Source organism: Morus notabilis, unplaced genomic scaffold (genome assembly GCF_000414095.1).
Source record: "Morus notabilis unplaced genomic scaffold, ASM41409v2 Scaffold568, whole genome shotgun sequence".
Classification (NCBI taxonomy): Eukaryota; Viridiplantae; Streptophyta; class Magnoliopsida; order Rosales; family Moraceae; genus Morus; species Morus notabilis.
The window spans coordinates 126,607-148,420 of record NW_010368058.1 but is presented as its reverse complement, the minus strand read 5'-3'; the positions used below and the strand labels follow the sequence as shown (position 1 = coordinate 148,420).

Sequence of the window (21,814 nt, the reverse complement as noted above, 5' to 3'; positions counted from 1 at the left end):
GTATAAAATTTGCTAATGAAGATAACGATGATTTGTTGAATATTTAATAATGAAGGTAATGATGCTTTGTTGTTGAATATATAAAAATTTGTGATGGTTGAACATAGTGTTCAATATGAATGTGTGATATGGTTTTTGATGGTTTTGTATCAAAATAATTTCGTAAAAAAGCAAAAAAAAAAAAAAAAAAAATCAATAATGGTTCTATTGATCTACCGCCCGCTTTGACAGACGGATTTTGTACAAAACGACAAAGCTTAAAGCGCCATATATATATATTATATATATATTCTCCTTTTTTATTTTAATTTGTAATGAATGCCAATTTATGCCATATATATGTTTTCCTTTACCATGTGTAGGAGACTCCTTTACTCACAAGGCCAGCATTAAACCCGGACGTTACGTCTCACAAACCACGTTGTTTTCTTTTTTCCATTTTCAATCACGTGATGGAGAATTAAAACATATATAAAAAAAATAAAAAAACATTTTCTCTAGTTAAACCGGCAACAATCCCATCATAGAACCTTCCATACCTCGTCACAAACTGCCGGTCTTTCCACTTTCGGTAACCATTAATCTGTTAGGTATTATAGCCAAGTGTTGCCAACTCATAAATTAAAAAAAAAAAAAAAAAACGTGAAGAATTGTGAAGAACCAGTTTACCAAAAATGAGAATATTAACCGTCAAAAAGTAGTAATGGTTCAAATTTTCGCACGTGGGAGACTCATTTACACCACGTGCCCAATGACGCACCATTATCGCCACGTTGCTTATTGTCCAATTGGTACTTTTACGTTTCCCCTTTAAAAGATCCCTTCAATGCTCTTCTGACCCGCTCTCTATGATCTCTCTCTCCCCTTCATTTCTTATTACACACACACACACACACATATATATATATATATATATATATATATATATCTGTGTGTAGTTATTGTTCTTTTGTACTTTCAATCCTGTAGAATTTCGAGTGTATACATACACACATACATATAACATATATATATATGTGTGTATATATTTTCTTACTTATTCGGATTTGTGATCATTGGGCGGCAATGAGGAAGAACTGTAATTTCGATAATTTCAGTCCTTTTCCATTCTTCAGGACTAATTCTTTGACGGTACCAGTTGATCTCCTAAATATTCCATTAATGTAAGTTCCAATATCCTCAATAATAATTCTTTTTCCTTTTTCTTTTTTTGTCATGAACAGATTTGTATGAAATATTTTTTTTTTTTTGCATAAGTTCTTTTTGCTACGTACATGTTACCCATCCATTTCGTTTTTTTTTTTTTTTTTTTGGTGGGTTTTCTTTTCTTTTCCTTTTTTCTTTTTTGGAAAAGAGGGAAATATTGATCATGAAATCCGGTTATACTAGTGGGAGCTTTTACTAATCTTCATTTGATTAAATATATAATGTAGGGACCTTATGCCATATTCGACTTATATAGACAATATTCAACATGAGGTTATCATATATTTCAATGGACGGACTTTGGTTTGCGACATGATTGAACTCCAGGTATTACATCACATTAAGTTATTTTGTGCGTTCTTTATCATACTTACATATATAGCCCCTTTTCTTTTTCAATTTCAAAAGAAGATTTGCATAGTTTTATTCTTCTATATATAATCTAATGTTCGGAAACTTCTATTAATGACACAATTTTTCCTCGCATAGAAGTCCCCAGTGCGCTATTTATATATAAACTTGTATATTTGTTCTGGTTTAGAGGATTTGATTGCCGAAAAGGGGCATATTGAAGAGAAGAACTGAAGATCGAAAAAACCCAAAATAGAGGGGTGTATCTATACAAAATTGGCTTCCTTCTAGAATTGCCTAATTACCATTTTATCTAATCTCGTTAGTTTTAGTTTGTCAAATCGCAAAATCTTTTAGCATTCTCCAAAGTTAACTAATTGTGGTTTATGATCATACGTACACTTATCAAACAACTATCAAAATTTGATTTTTTTTTTCACTTTCCTTGGCTGAGTAAGGGAAAAGGAGGTTGTAAAAAGGAAATATGAGCCTTTTTTGTTGTTGAGAAAAACACACGCGCACACACACAAAAAAAAAAAAAAAAAAAAAAAAAAAAAAATCAATATTTTTTTGAAGGAAAATCTTAGAAGTAATGAATTTGGCTACTTAATTACTAGCTTTTATTTCATGATGCAGGCTAGATCCATAATATTATTTGCAAGTCGAGAAATGAAAGGAAGGAAAAATTTAAAAGGCTCGGACTTGGAATTATCTACTTGTTTGCAATCTCAAATATATGGATCTCCAAGTCTCTCCATGAAGAGATCTCTAGAGAGATTCCTCCAAAAGAGAAGGCAAAGGAGCAGAGCATCATCCCCATATAACCAATAGGCCTCAAAATCTATTTTCCAAATGGGGCTCAATCATGTTACAAAGCTTAACAAGAAATATTAGGTTATGTAGCTTCAGTGAAATGCATAAATGTGTTAATTTTTATTCATTTGGTTTCATGTAATTTTAAGCCCCTTGTTAATTTGGAAGGAATTGGAGGAGGTAAAATTGGACTAGGGAACTTAAATTTTGTTTCCAAGCAATTTACTTTTCCTGAATTATCTATTAGGTCACATATTGGATGTAAGATTTTAATGGAGTTAATTAGATATCTTTGGTATTGGACCACCGTCGCAAATAAAAAGAAAAAGATGAATAAACCCCATTTTATGCTTGTAAAATACGTGAATTTCAGGTTGATTTTTTTTTTTTTTTTGTGGACAAACACTAGAACAAACGGTACGTTATGCCAAAAAAAAAAAGAAAAAGAGGCGCTTTATATGAAGATTTTAGATTTGTTTATATTTATCAACTCCTTTCATAAAACTTGTTAAGAGATACACATTTTACAATCGTTCTTTTAAGACCGTTGTTAAATATAAGGATTTAATAACGTTTTTTAAAAAAGCTGTCATTGAAGGTCGCTTTTTTTAGATGGAATCTTTCCCACCCTGTTTTATTTATTTCAAATAAATATAGATAATAGATGGATATAGTTCTAAGCCTTCCTTTTCTCTCCTACATTGTCAGAATAGTTTTGCCCATTATTATTATGCCCGTTTATTTCATTGATTCGAATTTAGAATTTAAATTTTGCTATAGTAAAAAGTTATTATGAACAGTTACATCTAACTATATTTTTTTTATATACATATGACTCCTCAACTTTATGCGTTTGGTCCCTCAACTTTTAATCTTGGCAATTTACCCTCTAAATTTTAAAATTCGTTATAATGTTCATCAAATTGAAACTGGAGTTAAAATTTTAGACCCTTTTTTTCCACGTGATTATTTGATGAGGGTAAGTCTAATTTTTTTTGCGTTAAATTGATCCTCATATGCACATCACGCGTGACTTTTTTTTTTTTTTAAAAAAAAAAAAAAAGAATTCAGGGTTAACCCTTTTGGGGAAAAAATTGGGTTCTCCCAGTGTCAAAAAAATTTTCACTTATGATGTGCATATGAGAACCAATTCTATGTAAAAAGACTTTAATTACTCTTATCAAATACTTACGTGGAAGAAACCATCCAAAATCTTAACGTTGTTTTCAATTTGACCAATATTGCAACAGATTTCAAAGTGTATAGGAGAAATTGCTAAGATTAAAAGTTGAGGAATCAATTTGTCAAACACATAAAATTGAAGGGTGTCTATATAAAAAAAGCCTTAGAGATACAAAACAATATGATACACAATGATGCTTATTTTATTTTCTTATTTAGATGATAAAAAAATAATCCAAGGACATTTATCATATAAATTAGGATAAGTAGCACTTATAATGTCTAACATTAAACGCATATCATTTTAGAGTGTGTTTGGTAGGAAGGAGATATGGAGATAGGAAGAGGAGTGATGGAGGTTGGAAGAGAGCCTCAATCCATTGTTTAGTTGGAGGAAAGAGATCAGGGATAGTAGAGACGGACATAGATCTCTCCTTTCGCTTCAACACTATTGCATCCTTTCACTAGTGGAATGACTCATCTCCTTCAAAAAGCTAGTATAAAATTTGAGTAATTGACATTGTTGGTTTCTAAACTCTTTAGTAGGCGACAACATAATCCCTAATATTTTAATTTTGACAAAATAATCTCTAAACTCTTTAAATGTTAGCAATTAAAACCTTTTTAATAGTGAAAATAATGATGTAATACATAATCAAATAATTATCCATTTATTCTATCCCTCCAAGAAAACTCTATTTGTCTCGATGTAGGGGTGTTCACGGAATCTGTCAATCCAATTAGTCTACCAAATCCAATTGAATCTGAAGTTTTAGATTGGATTGAAAAAAAAATTTGGATTGAACACGGATGAATATTTTTCCAATCTGAAAGTTTTGGACTAGATTGCGGATTGGACACTTTTCAATCTGCGAAATCTATAATGTATATATAGTTTATATATATATATATATAATTTTTTAAGTTAAGTTTCTTAATTTTTAATAATGCATATGAAGGATAAAGATTTCATTTTGAGTTTTACTGAATTTATTTTGTCATTATTAAATGGGTTGTAACTATTTAGACCTGGTTAAACAACTTTATGTTATGGTCATGCTATATTTATTTGAGTTATGATGTTGCAAACTGTGAGTTATGATAAATGATGAAGATTTAATGTTGTGTTTTATGTTATATGGATGTTTAATAATTTATAATTTTAAAAGTTAAAATTCATAAATTTTGTGAATTTAATCCATAAAATCCGATAAGTTTTGAATTAGATTAGATTAGATCAAATCTAAAATGGTTTTGATGAAACACAGATTGAGATTTTCTAATTTGAAAGTTTTGGATAGGAATGCGGATGTGGACACCTTTATTGTCACCATATGAGCATGTGGAGCCCACTTTTTTGTGCCCACAGGGATAAATCCGGTTGCTCATCCCTCCAACACTCATTCCCGATGAAGTCCTCCCCATCATTTCTCATTCGTTGGCTAGTAGAGTGGAGGCAGAGACCCGGCCCATAAAATGTCATGAAGGCCCAATACGACACGGATCGCCCCTTCACAGTTCACAGCCAGATAATATAAAAGGTTGGTGTACACGAACAGGTCGTTCGTCATCGAGGGTGGTGTTTAAACTGAAGATCTTCGTCATCGAGGGTGGTGTTTAAACTGAAGCTCTGACCAGAGAGAGAGAAATGTCTGGATTGAAGGACGAAGACGAAGAACGACGGCGTCAGAGGAAGCTGGAGGAAGCCCTCGAAGTCAAATCCCTTAGGCGTATCATCAGCGCCAATCTCAAGTACTCTCTCTCTCTCTCTCTCTCTCTAGAACTAGGATTAAATTTTCTCCACTCTGATAACTAGGTCTGCAAATTCAAACTCCTCAGCATGATTATTCACCCATTTTGATTGGATTCCTATTGAGCGTGTATGAAATTGAAATTCAATTGGCCTAATGTAACGATACAAAGAGGAATATGTCTATATGTATACACACACACAAATATATGTTTGTGTGTGTGTGTGTGTGTGTGTATGTATTTGAAAATGATAATCTTGTTTGTTGTTAATGACAATTTTTGGTTTTGAAATGTATAGCTATCCGGATGCTGCGGATGCGGATGTCAAAAGATGTGAAAGATCTTTCAAGAAACTTCCACCTGCCCATAAGGTTTGTTTGGTTTTTTTTTTTTTTGGTCTAAATTTTGTTGCTTAGAATTTTTTTTTTTTGAAAGGAAAATGGCTTGTTTTAGTCAATAACAGCCCAATCAGCTTGTACAAAACCCTGATAAACCTGGTGCTAGAGTCGAGCCAAATTATGTGTTCTCTTCTTGTACTGATGTGATTTTGTTGCTTAGCGTTAATTCCCTGTTCGAAGTGCAATTTGAGTCTTGAGAGTTGTAATTGGAGTGTTCTGAGATGAAAAAGAACAATGTTTCTTTCTTCACTGCCTTTAGCTTATTTCTTTAATTTCTCTTGTCCATGTTTGCTTAGGATTTTGATATTCCTTTGCATTTGTTTTTCTTTAATAAAATTTTGATGTATAAGCTTAGATTTCTTGTGGGTCTCATCCTTATAGGGATGCGCTAGTTTTTTCTATCCTCTCTCGGCATTTACAAAAAAAAAAAAAAAAGTGCAAGTATTTTGGCTCTCTCTCTCTCTCTCTCTCTCTCTCTTTTTTTTTTTTTTTTTTTTTTTTTTTTTTTTACTTCTGCGTTTGATTGGATATTACCTTCGTGTTTTCCTTGCATGATCTTGCAGGCTTTGTTATCCCATTATCCTTTCAAGCTTCAGAAGCTAAGACGGTAATAATCTATACCATTTCCACCCCCTGTTTTTCCTTTTTTTTTTCTTTCCTTTTAGATTTATATTTTTTTGCTTGATTCTTTTAGTTGTTATCTATAAGAAAATCTATGTTCTTTTGTAACCATGACTATGTTCTATGAAAGCTATCCCAAATATCTAGCGCAAAGAGAGTTTTCTCTTTCTGCTTGATTCTTTTAGTTGTTATCTATAAGAAAATCTATGTTCTTTTGTAACCATGACTATGTTCTATGAAAGCTATCCCAAATATCTAGCGCAAAGAGAGTTTTCTCTTTCTGATTGTTTACTTAAATGGCTAGTCTTAGGATTAACTTGCATGCAATACTTCTTTTTGGAATCTCTTGATGTGCAGAGATCTCAATTCACTATGCATAGCATGTTTCAGTTGTTATTAACGTTTAGTAGTTTACCCCCAAGGGGTAGCTTAAGTGGCTCATGACCTCACCTTACAAGTAGGAGTTCTTGGGTTCGATTCCCCTTGGGGTATCTCCCTCTGTTTGTCCCAATGTGTTCGGATAGGAGGGTCTACACACACCTTAGGGATTAGTCAGGTGCTCAATGGATACCCCTAGGTTATCAAAAAAAATAAAAAAAATAAAAAATAAATAACGTTTAGTAACTTGAATTTCAGAGGCAGCCAAAATGCTATCCTTTATCTTTAACAGTTTTCGGACAGTTGAATTGGAAGGATTAAATGGGGGTTTGACTGCATGACTTTGGCAGTTTTAATAGTTGCATTTTGTTTTTCTTTCATTTTTTTCCTTAGTGTTTTTTCCTTTTCATTGTGAGGGCTTCTTGTCCTCGAATCCTCTGTAGTTTGTAATTGATTTTGTTATAATGAAAAGTTGTTTTATATATTAAAGAAGAAAGCTTTTGAACAATCTTTATTCTGTGAGGGTAAAGGAGATTGCAACCGAGTTTAAAGTGATCAAACAATAGTTTGCAAGCTGTAATTAACTTGGCCTTTTATTTTGCAGATGCATTTCTGTAAATTCATATTTCATCTTTAGCATGCTTCAGGTTAGTTCCAAATCACTCTTTGACCTTTGTATTTTATCTTTCTTTCCTGCTCAAAATGTGTGAAATTTGATATTTTGTTACTGAAGCACTTTGTCAGAGTGCTGAGTTTTTATGGACAAGCCCTCAAAAATGGCGTAATTGGTGAGGAATATCCTGATCCTGTTTCTGTGTCCCAAAATTTAATTATTTGACAGGCATTTGAACCCCCACTTGATATGAGCCAGGACATAGATTGTTGTGAAAACTCCCATCTTGAAGATGCCCCAAATGATCATGGCTCCTCTGGAGCACAAGATGCTTGCGCTTGTCATCCTTCGTCCACAAGTGGAAGATCGTGTTTCTCCAAATCAAATCAAGCTTGTTGTGAGGAAGAGAGCAATTTATGCAACTCACCAAGAGGAGTTATTGCCAATAAGGTTTACACAATAGTCATCCCCACAATAGCTTTTCTGATGAATGGGAATTCAAGTTATGGTTCTTTCCTTCTATGTCCTTTTCATTTAGAAATTTGACCTCTGTAGATAACCACAGGAGGTGGAAAATGAAGAACACTGTGAGTCCATTACTGGATGCAAGAATCTAGGCTTGGAATATGACAAGGAGACGGAAACTTGCTGTGGAAATGATGCCAATTATTCCAATGGAAATGTAGGTATTTCAATTAACTTTATGTTGAATTTGTCTTTTGGTAACTTTATGTTGCAGTACATATAACCCATTCATTTTCTTGTGTTCCTATCTATATTTACTAATTTATTAAAAAAAAAAGTTTCACGTAGATTGAAAAGGGGTATATGTGTTGAATTACTAGGATTTTTTTCCTTCAGTTTTTTTGTCATCGGTAGATCGTAGAATGCCTTGAATAATGCTTGAAGTGGTAGAATGCATATACATTCTTCTTTCATGTTTTAGAACCATATATTTACTTCTAATTAGTTACCTAGAAATGAAAAGAACTTTTATGTGTAGCATTTCTTGGGTATTAGTAGAACAGCAAACGTCCATATCTATCTGTGTTTTTAGTTTGACTTTGCTCTAAAAAACAAGGCAAAAGGAAAGAAACTATATAGCTACTTAGTTTACTTCATTTGTGCATTGCTCTCAAGTCTTATCATGATTATGGATTATTCTAATATCTTTCTGTAGTTTAGTTCTCGTATTTTCATTTATAATTATTATCTTTATTATTTCTGCTTAGTTGATCCCAATTAATTACATACTTTATATTGAAATAAACATTCAGGTGTGCTCGTCAAGTCACGAGTGGTTGGACCCATCTTTTCAGTTAGATGTTCCTTTAGTTGATGTTGACAAGGTATATTTATTCCTCTCTGAATAGATTTCGTTCCATTTGTTTTATATACATGCAGATTTTAGCTATTTCACATTTTTAACTATTAAAATAACTTAAAACCGCAGCTTCCGCCTTGACAGGGCGGTGCTCTGACCATTTGAACTGCAATCCCAAGGAAATAACATAACAAAATTATAAAATAAGGTGTACAGTATACAAATTTTTATGATTTTATTCAAATACTTTCTATATGGATATGAACTTTAGCAAGAGAGGCATGTTTTATATACAAGGAGATTTCTGTGCTACTGCATTAGGGATACGAGGACTTCTTTGGTTGAGGCTCATACTGTCGAGTTTAAAAATTGATATTGATAGACTTATGATGTTGTGCTGCGGCAACAAAGTTGCTATTGACATGTCACACAATCCAATTTAGATGATTGTACAAAGCATGTTAAGTTGATAGGCACTTTATCTACACAAAAACTCGAGTCAGGATTGATTTGTACTTTTTATTAAATGCTATTTTTAGCTGGTTAGGTGGTAGTTTTTAGATGGATTAATCACTATAATCCTCGTATATGTGTTTGTAACCTTAGATGGTAAATATGTGCAGAAAAGTGGAATTATTCCCTTTTTTCCATCATTTCTCGTCTACTTTATTGTGACTTTCGTATTATGCTGCTAAATCCAAGAATGACTTAGAATATGACATTTTTTTTTCTCGATTTGATCATTAAGGACTTTAGAGCTTCAGTCTTTCTAACATATTAGAGACTCGAGATTTTCATACCATAGAAAAGTGGTGGGCTGGTAGCATATATGGTTATATGTTAGGAACATTTCTTTTGTTCCCCTTTTCCCATGTCTTGTGAAAAGATTGCCATCTATTAGGGGACTACTTTGAAAATTATAATCTTCATTCACTAGTTTTTTCCTTTTTTTCTTTCTTTTGATAAGATTTTTTTTTTTGGGTCACTTTTTCCCCCTTCTTCAGGTTCGTTGTGTTATAAGGAATATAGTCAGAGATTGGGCAGAAGAGGTATTGTACCAATTCCCATATGTTTTTAGATTACGATTATCATCTACAAAATAGAAGATTTACTTAGTTCTTTTATGATTCTAATTAATACAGGGACAGAAAGAACGTGATCAATGCTACAAGCCCGTCCTTGAAGAGCTTGATTCCCTATTCCCTAACCGCAGTGAGGAAAGGTACATTTATTCTGCTTTCCATTTTATTCCCTTATGGTATCTCTTAATATGCTTGCAAAGATTTGATAAGCCTCATTCACTTATTCGATTCAAGTTTTTAATTCGAGCTGAGATGTGACTTTTTATGAGAGTTTTTTACTGTAGTAGCAAATGTTAGATGTGATTTTTTGTGAGAGCTTTTTATTGTAGCAAACTGGAATTGAAAACTCAAATCGGAAAACTGAATAAGGCAGTAGTATTGAGAAATTCTCTTGCGCATTGTGTTCACTCTAATAATTCATTTTAATCATCTAATATCTTTTGACAGTCCTCGTGCCTGTTTGGTTCCTGGTGCTGGGCTTGGACGGCTGGCTTTAGAGATCTCTCGTCTAGGTATACATTTAACATGTTCTTGTCATAAATTCAACCATTGCCTATGATTTTACTGAGTATATACACTTCTCACGTGATTGAACAGGTTTTGTTAGCCAGGGAAATGAATTTTCTTACTACATGATGATATGTTCAAGCTTTATTCTTAATCAGTAAGAGTTTTCGTGATAACAAGAGCTTAATGATTTTTCAAACCATGGGTGAGGTATCTTTATGTTTTTCTGTACTATTGACAATTAAATGTTTTTCTTGGTATTTGTAGTACTGAAGTTGCAGGAGAGTGGAAAATTCATCCTTGGATCCACAGCAATTGCAACTCACTTTCCGATAGTGACCAACTTCGTGCTGTCTCAATACCCGATATCCATCCGGCTAGGTATTTTATTACTTTAAAAGTGATAGCAATTGGGACCTCTCTTTAAAGCTGGCTTCCTAGTTGGTTTCCTTTGAAAGATGGACGTGTAATTGATTTTTAACTTCCATTTTTCTTGAGGTTTTGTATCACTTACCAAATTATAGAGGAATACATATCACTACTTCTAAACAAGACCTGTATAAAGTCTATTCTAAACATCCTGTACTGGGGCTGGCTGCTCTTCAAAATGCAAATAGATGACTTTGGGTAATACTTAATAGTGACATATTGACATGGACATGCATTCAAATGCAAGTTAGTTTTGATAGTGACAAATGAAATTTCGATATCTACATTTCGAGTTATTGTTACTTCTTGAAAGGAAATTGGTCTTGATGCATCATTTGTGTAGACTCTAGATGTTTTGAGCGAAAAACGGATCACGTTGACCCAACGACAGGGAAAGCAAGCTGGAATAGGTGGTATTATTCATGATCTGGGGGGGTGCCAAAGTGGGCTTTCAATCAAAAGCTTTGACAGCATCTTTTTTTTTTTTTTTTGGTATAGAAAATTGTGTATTTCTGTTATAAATAATGATCCACATTCTCGCATTGGAAGTAGTGCAGGGATCACCGAAGGCTTTTCCATGTGTGGTGGTGACTTTGTTGAAGTTTACAGTGATCCGAGCCAAGTTGGTATGTTATCTGACTTATTCGTGTATCTTTATGTCTATAAATAGTGTCAATGTAAGAAATTGTGGAAATTTATGTTCCACCTGGTCCAACGCGCTAAAAATTTGTTAGTCTGTTAGACCTCCGGTACGAAAGGTTTACATTAGGAGGTCCAAGAGAGGAATTGAGATGGGCCCAGGCCCAACTGAGATGGATCGGGAGGAGAGCGTGGCTGGCACGGAGGGCCCATATGGGGAGGTGTGCGAAGTTGGTTAGAGGATCGGTGGATATATGGGAAGCAGTGGGAGTATGTGAGGATTATCGAATTTGTTGCTTGGATTGACCACTGGGAGGTTGGGGATTCCTCGAAAATCCCTTCTATCTTTCTTTCCTGTATTCTTGTAGTTTTCCTCCATTTTCCATTAATCTCAGAGCTTCCTGAAGCTCTTGATGTAATAGCAATGACTGGGATTCAATAAAAACGGCAATTGCCAATTCTCAGTCCTTTTGTTAGCTTAATCTCTTGCATTAGGAACTAGGATCCTAACATTTGGTATCAGAGCAGCGGTCCATGGCTCACAGGGCGCCGGCGACGAACACTACGGAGTGCATCTCTGGGTTGGAGGGTGATGTCGAGGCGATCAGAGAGACCGTACGATTGATGCGAGTGATGGTGGATCGCGTACCTCAGCTACAGGAGGATGTGGTGGCCTTGGGAATCCAGATCGGGGACGTACAGGGTTCCCTTCTCCGACTAGAAACTATGCTGGGTCGCCATCTCGAGGCCCAGCCACCGATTCCCCAGCGGCGGGAACAGGCACGAGACCATGACCGGCGGATGCAGAACGAGTCGCCAGAACGGGGTCGCGGCCGAAATGATCACCGGGGAAGACGACTAGAGTTGCCGATATTCCAAGGGGACGACCCGTATGGGTGGGTGTTCCGCGCAGAACGCTACTTCGCCATTAACGGAGTAGAGGAGGGGGAGAAAGTAATGGCAGCCTCAGTTTGCATGGAGGGAAGGGCCTTCGGCTGGTTCCAATGGTTGGACTCCCAGGAACCGTTCGCCGGTTGGCGCGACTTGAAGACAACTATCCTCCACCGCTTCAGCCGTACTAAGGACGGTGATCCGACAGAGAGGCTGATGGCGCTGCGGCAGGACAGCACGGTGGCCAACTACCGCGATCGCTTTGAGCCGTTGGCCGCGTCGATGAGAGGTATTCCTGAACCTATTTTCCGTGGAGCTTTTCTTAATGGGTTACGGGAGGATGTGAGGGTTGAAGTAAAATTACATCGGCCCATTAACCTCCAAGAGGTAATGGACCTAGCCCAACAAATTGAGGATAGGAACGAGGCTGTAGAGAAACTTAGGAAAAGGAAGATGGGCCGGGGGTGGAGGTATGAAGAATCTGGGAAAGGTATGGGCTTGAGTGAGAAGCCCAACCCCATTACGGGATTCCCTGGGAACTCCCTTCAGTCCAACTTAGGAAAAGAGTCGGTTTTCCCCCACCGACCCCGGATGTGGCCTTCACAACAGGCTGGGACTTTAGAAGGAGGTGGGGCTAGCTTTAGGAGGCTTACCGATGGCGAGATCCAGCGCCGAAGGGCCAAGGGGTTATGTTATAGGTGCAATGAGAAATATGGTCCAGGGCACCGATGCAAGAATCGGCAGTTGCAGGTGTTGCTGGTGTCGGAAGAGGAAGGGGAGAAGGATGAAGATTCCGCAGAGGTGGTGGAGCCACCCACAGAAGAAGTCGAAGGGATGGCGGGCATCTCGCTTAATTCACTGATAGGAGTCTTGTTTGCCAACACCCTGAAGCTGAAAGGGACCATCGGAAGCCGTGAGGTGATGGTTTTGGTGGATAGTGGGGCTTCCCACAATTTTTTGTCGCTACGGGTTGTGAGGGAACTGCAAATTCCCCTTGAAGCTACAGGAACCTATAGAATTCAGGTAGGTAATGGCACCTGTTTTAAACGGCAGGGAGTGTGTAAGGGGGTAGAGCTCAGAATCCAAGGGTACTCGGTTTTGGGGGAATTCGTTCCTTTTGAACTGGGGTGTGCGGAGGTGGTTTTGGGGCTGGCTTGCTTACAAACTCTGGGGGAGGTAAGGGCCGATTGGCAAAAGTTTACCTTGAAATTCAAATCCGAGGCAGGGTGGATCTGTTTAACGGGGGACCCGACGCTGAAGTTGGAACCGGTGAGTTTGAGGACTTTAACCCGTACATGCCACGGAGATATAGCAGGAGCGCTGTTAGAAATATATGCTATCGAGGGGGGGTGGGGGGTGGTTGAGGTGTCCCGAGCCAAGGAACTAGAGGCTTTGCGGGGTCTTGGCGCAGTTTGCTACTGTGTTTGAGACACCGAGTGGCTTACCGCCAAACTGAGCACGGGATCATCAGATCGTTCTCAAAACCAGGGGCGGAACCGCCTAACATTCGGCCGTACAGGTATCCCCAAGTGCAGAAGAGTGAGATAGAGAAGCTCGTGGCTGAAATGTTGGCGTCTGGGGTCATTCGGCCGAGCAATAGCCCCTTCTCCAGCCCTGTTCTGTTAGTCAAGAAAAAGGACGGCAGTTGGCGCTTTTGCGTGGACTACCGAGCCCTTAACCAGCTCACGGTTCCGGACAAATTTCCAATTCCCGTCATCGACGAGCTTTTGGACGAATTACATGGGGTGGCAGTGTTTTCGAAATTGGACCTGAGGGCAGGATATCATCAAATTCAAGTCAGGGAATTTGACGTGGAAAAGACTGCATTCCGGACACATGAGGGGCACTACGAATTCTTGGTCATGCCGTTCGGCTTAACAAACGCCCCAACCACATTTCAGGCGCTTATTAATAAGGTTTTCCAGCCTTACCTGCGCCGTTTTGTATTGGTATTCTTCGATGACATCTTGGTCTACAGCCGCACTTGGGCCGAGCATTAGGAGCATCTCGCAGCAGTCCTACAAGTCTTACAGGATGAGCAGTTGTTCGCAAACCGGAAGAAGTGCGCATTCGGCCAGCAACAGTTAGAGTACTTGGGACATGTAATATCGGTAGTAGGTGTAGCGGCTGATCCGGCTAAGATAGAAGCGGTTGTGGCTTGGCCCACACCCAAGAACGTTCGAGGAATTAGGGGTTTTTTGGGGCTAGCCGGTTATTACCGGCGATTCGTTCGCAACTTTGGACAGTTGGCGAGACCTATAACTTCTCAAACGAGGAGAGTACAAATGGACCCCGGAGGCGGGGGCTGCGTTTGACGCTCTTAAGCATGCCATGACCACCCTGCCGGTCCTTGCAATGCCGGATTTCTCTAAGCTTTTCGTGGTGGAAACAGACGCCTCCGGCTCGGGGTTGGGTGCTGTACTAATGCAGGAGGGGAGGCCCATTGCCTTTTCGTGGTGGAAACAGACGCCTCCGGCTCGGGGTTGGGAACTTCATGACTCCGGTCGGTTTATGAGCGGGAGCTCATGGCAGTCGTCTTAGCGGTGCAAAAGTGGCGCCACTACTTGCTCGGGCGCCACTTTGTAGTGCGCACCGATCAGCAAAGCCTAAGGTTCCTTATGGATCAACGGCTTCTGCCTCCTGATCACCTCCGGTGGGCCATTAAACTTTTTGGGTATGACTTCGAGCTGCAGTATAAGCAGGGCGCTTCAAACAGGGTCGCTGATGCACTGTCTCGGCGCGGTGAGGGAGGGCCGATGGAGTTGACAGCTTTGTCCATACCGCAGCTGGTAAACTGGATTGAGATTAGGCAGGAGCAGCGGCAAGACGAGGAATGCGTGGCACTAATTGGTAAGTTGGACAGGGGTGAGGAAGTAGCACCCAGATTTTTATTACATCAGGACCTCTTGTGCTACCAGGGCAGGGTTGTTTTACCACGTAAGTCCCCTTGGATACATAGGTTGTTGCATGAATTCCACGATTCTGCCCTGGGCGGACACTCTGGTTTTTTGAGGACATATAAGAGGGTGGCAGACAATCTGTTTTGGCGGGGAATGAAGAGCGACATCCGTGACTACGTTGCTAATTGCTCCGTTTGCCAACGTTCCAAAACGGAGGCCCTGGTTCCTGCGGGGTTGCTGCAACCACTACCTATTCGATATTTCCATGGGTTTGGGAGGATATTTCCATGGATTTTATATGTGGCTTACCTCGGTCGCAGGGGATGGACACGATCCTACTGGTAGTCGATCACCTGTCCAAATACTCGCATTTCTTGCCTTTATCTCACCCATTCACAGCCAAAAGGGTGGTTGAGGCATTTGTTAGAGATGTGGTCAGACTCCATGGCATTCCATGTTCCATCATTACGGATTGCGACCCGCTATTCATGAGTCTTTTTTCGCAGGAACTGTTTCGTGCGCAGGGCACTCACTTGAGTCGCAGTTCCGCTTACCACCCCGAGTCCGATGGACAAACTGAGGTTGTGAACCGGTGCTTGGAAGTATACCTCCGCTGTTTCGTTAGTGATAAACCACGCGGCTGGCTCCAATATCTGCCGTGGGCCGAATTCTGGTTCAACACTACCTATAATGCTTTAACTAAGCACTCCCCATTTCAGGTGGTTTACGGGCAGGATCCACCTACAATCTCCAGATTTCAGGATTCTCCCTCAGCTGTAGAAGAGGTCAACCTCCAGCTTCAACATCAGAATGAGCTTCTGGACGTCCTTAAGGGACACTTGGTGCTGGCTCAGCAGCGAATGAAAAGGTTTGCGGACGCTCACCGCCGAGAACTGTCCTTCGCTCCAGGTGACTGTGTTCTCCTCAAGTTGAGGCCTTACCGCCTCAAATCCTTGGCACGGCGGCCGAATGAGAAGTTGGCTCCACGCTTTTACGGACCTTTTGAGGTCCTGGAGAAGATAGGTGAGGTAGCATATCGCCTGCAGCTACCAGCAGACGCTCAAATCCACTTGGTTTTTCACGTTTCCCAGCTGAAACCCTTCAGGGGCAGCGACCCCAGATGTCAACCACTCCCACTTCAGCTCTCGGATGAATTAGAACTGCAGGTTGAACCTTCTGAGGTCCTACGGGGCAGGTGGACCTCCTGGGGTGGGAAGCAGGTGGCAGAGATTTTGGTTAAGTGGAAGGGGCTACCGGATTGGGAGGCTACATGGGAGCACCTAGATGTGTTTCAGGCCAGTTTCCCCACCACAACCTTGAGGACAAGGTTGTCTTCGAAGGGGGGAGTGATGTTCGAACTCCGGTACGAAAGGTTTACGTTAGGAGGTCCAAGAGAGGAATTGAGATGGGCCCAGGCCCAACTTAGATGGATCGGGAGGAGAGCGTGGCTGGCACGGAGGGCCCATATGGGGAGGTGTGCGAAGTTGGTTAGAGGATCGGTGGATATATGGGAAGCAGTGGGAGTATGTGAGGATTATCGAATTTGTTGCTTGGATTGACCACTGGGAGGTTGGGGATTTCTCGAAAATCCCTTCTATCTTTCTTTCCTGTATTCTTGTAGTTTTCCTCCATTTTCCATTAATCTCAGCTTCCTGAAGCTCTTGATGTAATAGCAGTGACTGGGATTCAATAAAAATGGCAATTGCCAATTCTCAGTCCTTTTGTTAGCTCAATCTCTTGCATTAGGAACTAGGATCCTAACATAGTCACTTGTCTGTCTTAAGTGGTTGGGAATGTGTTCAATCTCAAGTTTCTTATGAATGATGATGAAATTAAAATAATGTGTAATTTATGCCAAAAAGAATGCGGAGAGTAAATTTAAAGCATTCTAGCTCATAAAGAATGGGTACAGGATTCACCGTTTCCAATTAGACTATGATTGCATTAAGCTGTATGTTTTTTTTCTTTGATAGTGGTGACCGTTACCTTGAAAGTTTAGTAAAATGAGTACACCTATTCACGTCCATTATGCAGAAACATATTAGGTACCACATTTTCTTCCCTGTTCCTTTCTCATGGAAAGTATCTGTGCACTTCACAGGTATTTGGGATGCAGTTGTGACTTGCTTCTTTATCGATACTGCACATAACATTGTTGAGTATATCGAAATCATATCAAAAATCCTCAAAGACGGCGGAGTAAGTTCCTTGTCTGTTTTGATGAGATTTTCGTTTTCCCTGCTGCCATATTACTGCCTTGATTTGAAATTGAATGGATGACAATTGACAGGTGTGGATAAATATAGGCCCCCTACTGTATCACTTTGCAGAGATGTATGGTCAAGAAGATGTAAGGTTCTTTTTCTGTGAAGTTAACCTTGTCGTTGTCCCACCTTTTTCTGAAGTTTCTTTTGTTGTTAGGAAATGTCCATTGAACTTAGCTTGGAAGATGTGAAGAGGGTTGCTTTGCAGTATGGATTTGAGTTTGAGGTAAACCTTGTTACATTTATTCTGTTTGCGTTGGTATCTGTGAACAGATTTGAATAATCTGACTTGTTTCTTGCTGTAGAAGGAAAAGACCATGGAGACAACTTACACAACAAATCCTAGAGCAATGATGCAAGTAAGCTTCATTTTCTCTTTTATTCTCAATTGATCTCATTGACTTGAGACAGAAAATGTAAAAATATGTACTGCATTATACACTTGAAGCTAATCTGGTTCTGGAACTATTTACATCCAAAATAGTTTGATCATAAGAAAGGATGCTACAACCAAAGAAAATGTCAAATTTATTACTGAAAATGAGGTTGTAAGTAGTCTAAGTTAGCTTTCAGAATGTTGATTGTTCTTTCGTGCAGATTTACTTGTCGTTGATATACAAATAGTATAAAACAAAATAAAATCTGACAAGGGCTGATTTAGGGCTACCATGAACCTTTTTCAAAATCTACATTTGTTCACTTCCTAATATTTCAAGCCAATCAGCATGTGTATACCGAGAATTTCTTAAAGAAAACCATGAAAGTGCATGAAGTGTTGTTGCTTCAAGCCCTTTAAAGTTTCATTATCTTCTTTGCAGAATCGATATTTCGCTGCATTTTGGACGGCGAGAAAGAAATCTGCAGTGGATAAAGAACAAGCTCCTCAATAGGGCCGTAAGAAATCACCCCGAACCCGACGAACCCGGCCGAGCCGAGCCGACCCTACTCGAAAATCACGGGTTTCTAATTTTTTATTTAATTTTCGGTTTTAATTATGCCTAACCTGCACTGCGCGGGTAGGGGCGCGGGGTGGGGTTACATGAACCCGAGGTAACCCTACCCGGCCGAACATGTTCAAAGTAGGTAAAACAATGTCCAACACTTCAAATTCTTACTTTCATAAGTTTATGGACTTTATGCATTTAAACTGCTAACTTATTTATGTTTTGGATTCACGGTTTGTGTAAAAAAAGCTTGTATGCCATAGTTGTTGAATTAGGACATTCTTTATTTATATTGGAAGTGTTTGATTTCAAAGTGAGTGATTTAATTGTTCACATTGCATTTAGACCCCCTATTGAAGGAAATACATGTTCTGTTTGATAATGATTTCTTCTGTAACAAGCACATATTAATTGACTAAAAAGTGATCATGTGGTTCTTGAGATCACCAACTCGAGTAACCTAACCTTACTTGAGGTCACCTGAAAGGTTGCGGGTTTGTAGACTTAAGAGAGTGTCGCGGTTTAAAATTTTCTCAACCCGCACTGGTCGGATATGCTCAATTTTTCGGCTCAACCCTACCCTACCCGGCCGATTTACACCCCTACTCCTCAATAAGTTGTTACTATTTGTCACATGGCTTCAAATTCAATCAAGTTCCTCCTCAAAGTTCATTGTTATACCCTTTGAGCAATATGATCTATGATGCTCATACTGAGATTAGATGTGGATATTCTTTAGTGATTGCATGATGCGAATGAACAATTTGTGCGCCTTCTTTGAACAGATTCAATGGCTTCTTTGGGTTTCCAAGTACGGAAAAGAAAAAAATGCCTTTTTGGGGTTTCCATAGTTTTGTTGGTTTACACACATGCGATGTCTTATTTGTTTGAACGTTTGTTCCCACCATTAATAAAACATGTCAGGTGCATTTGGAATTCGTTCTAAAATGATTTTGTTTTTTGTATGAAAATGAAAACGAAAACGTTTTCATTTTCATTTTGGAATCATTTCTGAAAATGCGTTTGGTGGTTTTATTCCAAGATTATTTTCAGTTTAAAAAAAAATTGAAATTGTGTTTGGTAGTTTAATTTTTAAAAACATGTCATAATATATTAAATAAATAATAATATTAAATATACTAAATAAACATTATATACATGAAAACGTGTGTTATGTTGCTACAGAGGAAATGGGTGTGTGGTTAGGGGTAGCGAGGTCGTCGGAGAAGAAGTCGTCGTCCAGGGTTTCGACTCTGGTGAGGTGGAGGAAGGGGCGGCGGCAGAGTCAGATGAGGATGATCGGAGGCGGTGGTGGTGGTGGTTAGGGGCAGCGAGGTCGAGGCGGGAGAGGAGGGGGAAAATGAACATGGGCAGTCGGAGAAGCCCATCCCCACCCGAGGCGGTGAACCCTGGTGGCGGAGTTGGGGCAGTCGGAGAAGCCCATCCCCACCTAGTGCAGTCGAACGGAGAACGCAGAACAGCGAGGAAAGAAGAAAAGGAGAGTAGAAGAAAATAGAAAACGAGTATAAACCGTTTTCAGAAATGTATTCAAAATATGAAAAGGGTAAAAAATGTTTTTAGTTTCAATTTTTAAGAAAACACAAACCAAATGCGTTTGTGAGATTATTTTTAGTTTTTGTTCCTCGAAAAATGTGAAAAATGTTTTTGAGATTGAAACCAAATGCGCTTATTGTTCTCTCTCTCTCTCTCTGTGACACAACCACTGGATTTAACATTATGGTATCGTTTATTTTAGCAATTTGAGTTTTCAATTTGAGTTTTACTGCAGTTAAAAGTTCTTACAAAAAGTCACATTTAATTTTTTTATTACAGTTAAAATTTTTCTCATAATATCACATATCAACTCGCATTGAAAACTTGAATAAGTGAATTGAACGAGGCCTATGATTATCAGTGAACTCAAATCTTTCATCGGTTTACACAAATGTATCCTATGGTTATCAGTGAACTCAAATCTTTCATCGGTTGACACAAATGTATTTTTAGGACTGTATTGGGTATCTGGACCCCATTGATAACGCAACTATAGTAAATTAGATGCCATAAAAATACTACATGAATTAGCAGTACTATAAAATGAGTTTTAGGGTAAATCAAATCAGACCAGTAGTTATTTACATTTTGGGACATTGGAAAATTTCAACTCATTTTCTTAAAAAGGAAGTTAATAACATGGTATCACAAATTTAATAATTGTCCTCAATTAGAATTTAAGATAATAAAAAGCAATAAAACCTGTTCTAAAAATGAAGTCTAAACGAAATTCAACATTTTATAATTTTTTTTTTCCTTGTAACCAATTTTATAAGTTCACAACCAAATAAAACAAGGGTACTTTAAAGAATTATTCCATTTTGGGGACTTATGGCTATTTGAGCTGAAAGAGTCACAGTTTTGATAAATCTTATAATTATTAACTAAAATTAATTAATAAATTTTACATTTAAGGAGTAAATCCCATCTTCACTGATTAAAATGATTAGTAAATTTCTGCCTTGTTTGTTTCAACAACTCAAACTGTTAGGTAAGATTTAAATCTTTATTCAGGATTCAAATTGGTGTTTAGAAGAGGAAAATTTAAGGACAATTCAAACCATTAACAATGGTTCAAACTCTTGACTTTTATAATTCACCATCCCCTAAATTCTAATAATCTGAATTGTTGTCAACAGTTTCAGATTTTACTTTTTCTTTCTCTTTAATTTCAATCTTAAAAATGTTATAACTTCTTCATTTTAATTTCGATTAAGATGATTTTTTTAATGTGTTCATAATGAAGAGAGGAACAAATCCCCACCCATATTGCATATTTTTTAATGTCATTTACAATGAGGTTTTATAAGATTTGTTACAAAACTCTAATGACAGTTTTCAACACTTATCTAAACACAATTCGGATTCTATTTTCAATCTAAATTACAATTTATTTGCACATCCAAACACCGGTTTGAATCACAATTAGAATCACCACAATTTAGATTCTACAGTTATAATTAAAAAAGTTCAAATCTACACAGTTTAAATTGTTGAACCAAATAAGCCCTTCATATTTACTGAATTAAATTAATTGTTCACTATCATATATATATATATATTCCATAAAACCAGTCATTTTCTTCACTATAGGTAGTGCTGAAACTTTGGACGGGCCACCCGTGACCACCGAAAAGTCTGAATTTTTGCCCGATGACCGAACCCGAAATGCTCAAAAATTCAGGCTGCCCGACCCGACCCGAACATTGCCCATGGACGGGCTTCGGGCAGAGGATGCCTGCCCATGCCCGGTCGGGCTGCCCGATGCCCAACCGGCTGCCCGATTTTTTTTTTTATATTATATTTTTATGTTGTTGAAATAAGTATTTGTATAATTACAATGTGTATATTACAATTTGAAATATGAAATGAACACTGAACACACGAACGAACTATATAAAAAAAATTACTTCTTCATTGATTTTTAAATTTGTAATTCATGATTGCCTCATTAAAAACCTTACCA

General features: G+C 38.3%; 2 protein-coding genes across 2 annotated transcripts; both read left to right on the top strand.

Annotated features, from left to right (window-relative positions):
- Positions 1-949: 949 nt before the first annotated feature.
- On the top strand, positions 950-2,706 carry LOC21412130 (protein TIFY 5A). Its single transcript, XM_024176396.1, has 3 exons — positions 950-1,163; positions 1,434-1,533; positions 2,194-2,706. Exons 1-3 carry the CDS (start codon positions 1,015-1,017, stop codon positions 2,386-2,388), a joined length of 444 nt encoding a protein of 147 aa, XP_024032164.1. The 5' UTR covers positions 950-1,014; the 3' UTR covers positions 2,389-2,706.
- Positions 2,707-5,136: 2,430 nt separating this feature from the next.
- LOC21400696 (carnosine N-methyltransferase) lies at positions 5,137-18,444 on the top strand. The gene is made up of 18 exons (XM_024176381.1): positions 5,137-5,304; positions 5,603-5,675; positions 6,266-6,309; positions 7,306-7,348; positions 7,543-7,764; positions 7,880-7,996; positions 8,592-8,663; positions 9,643-9,687; positions 9,781-9,860; positions 10,168-10,232; positions 10,318-10,384; positions 10,495-10,608; positions 11,209-11,282; positions 17,188-17,285; positions 17,377-17,436; positions 17,508-17,576; positions 17,656-17,709; positions 18,169-18,444. The coding sequence occupies exons 1-18, from the start codon at positions 5,201-5,203 to the stop codon at positions 18,238-18,240; spliced, it is 1,473 nt and encodes a 490-aa protein (XP_024032149.1). The 5' UTR covers positions 5,137-5,200; the 3' UTR covers positions 18,241-18,444.
- Positions 18,445-21,814: the final 3,370 nt, after the last annotated feature.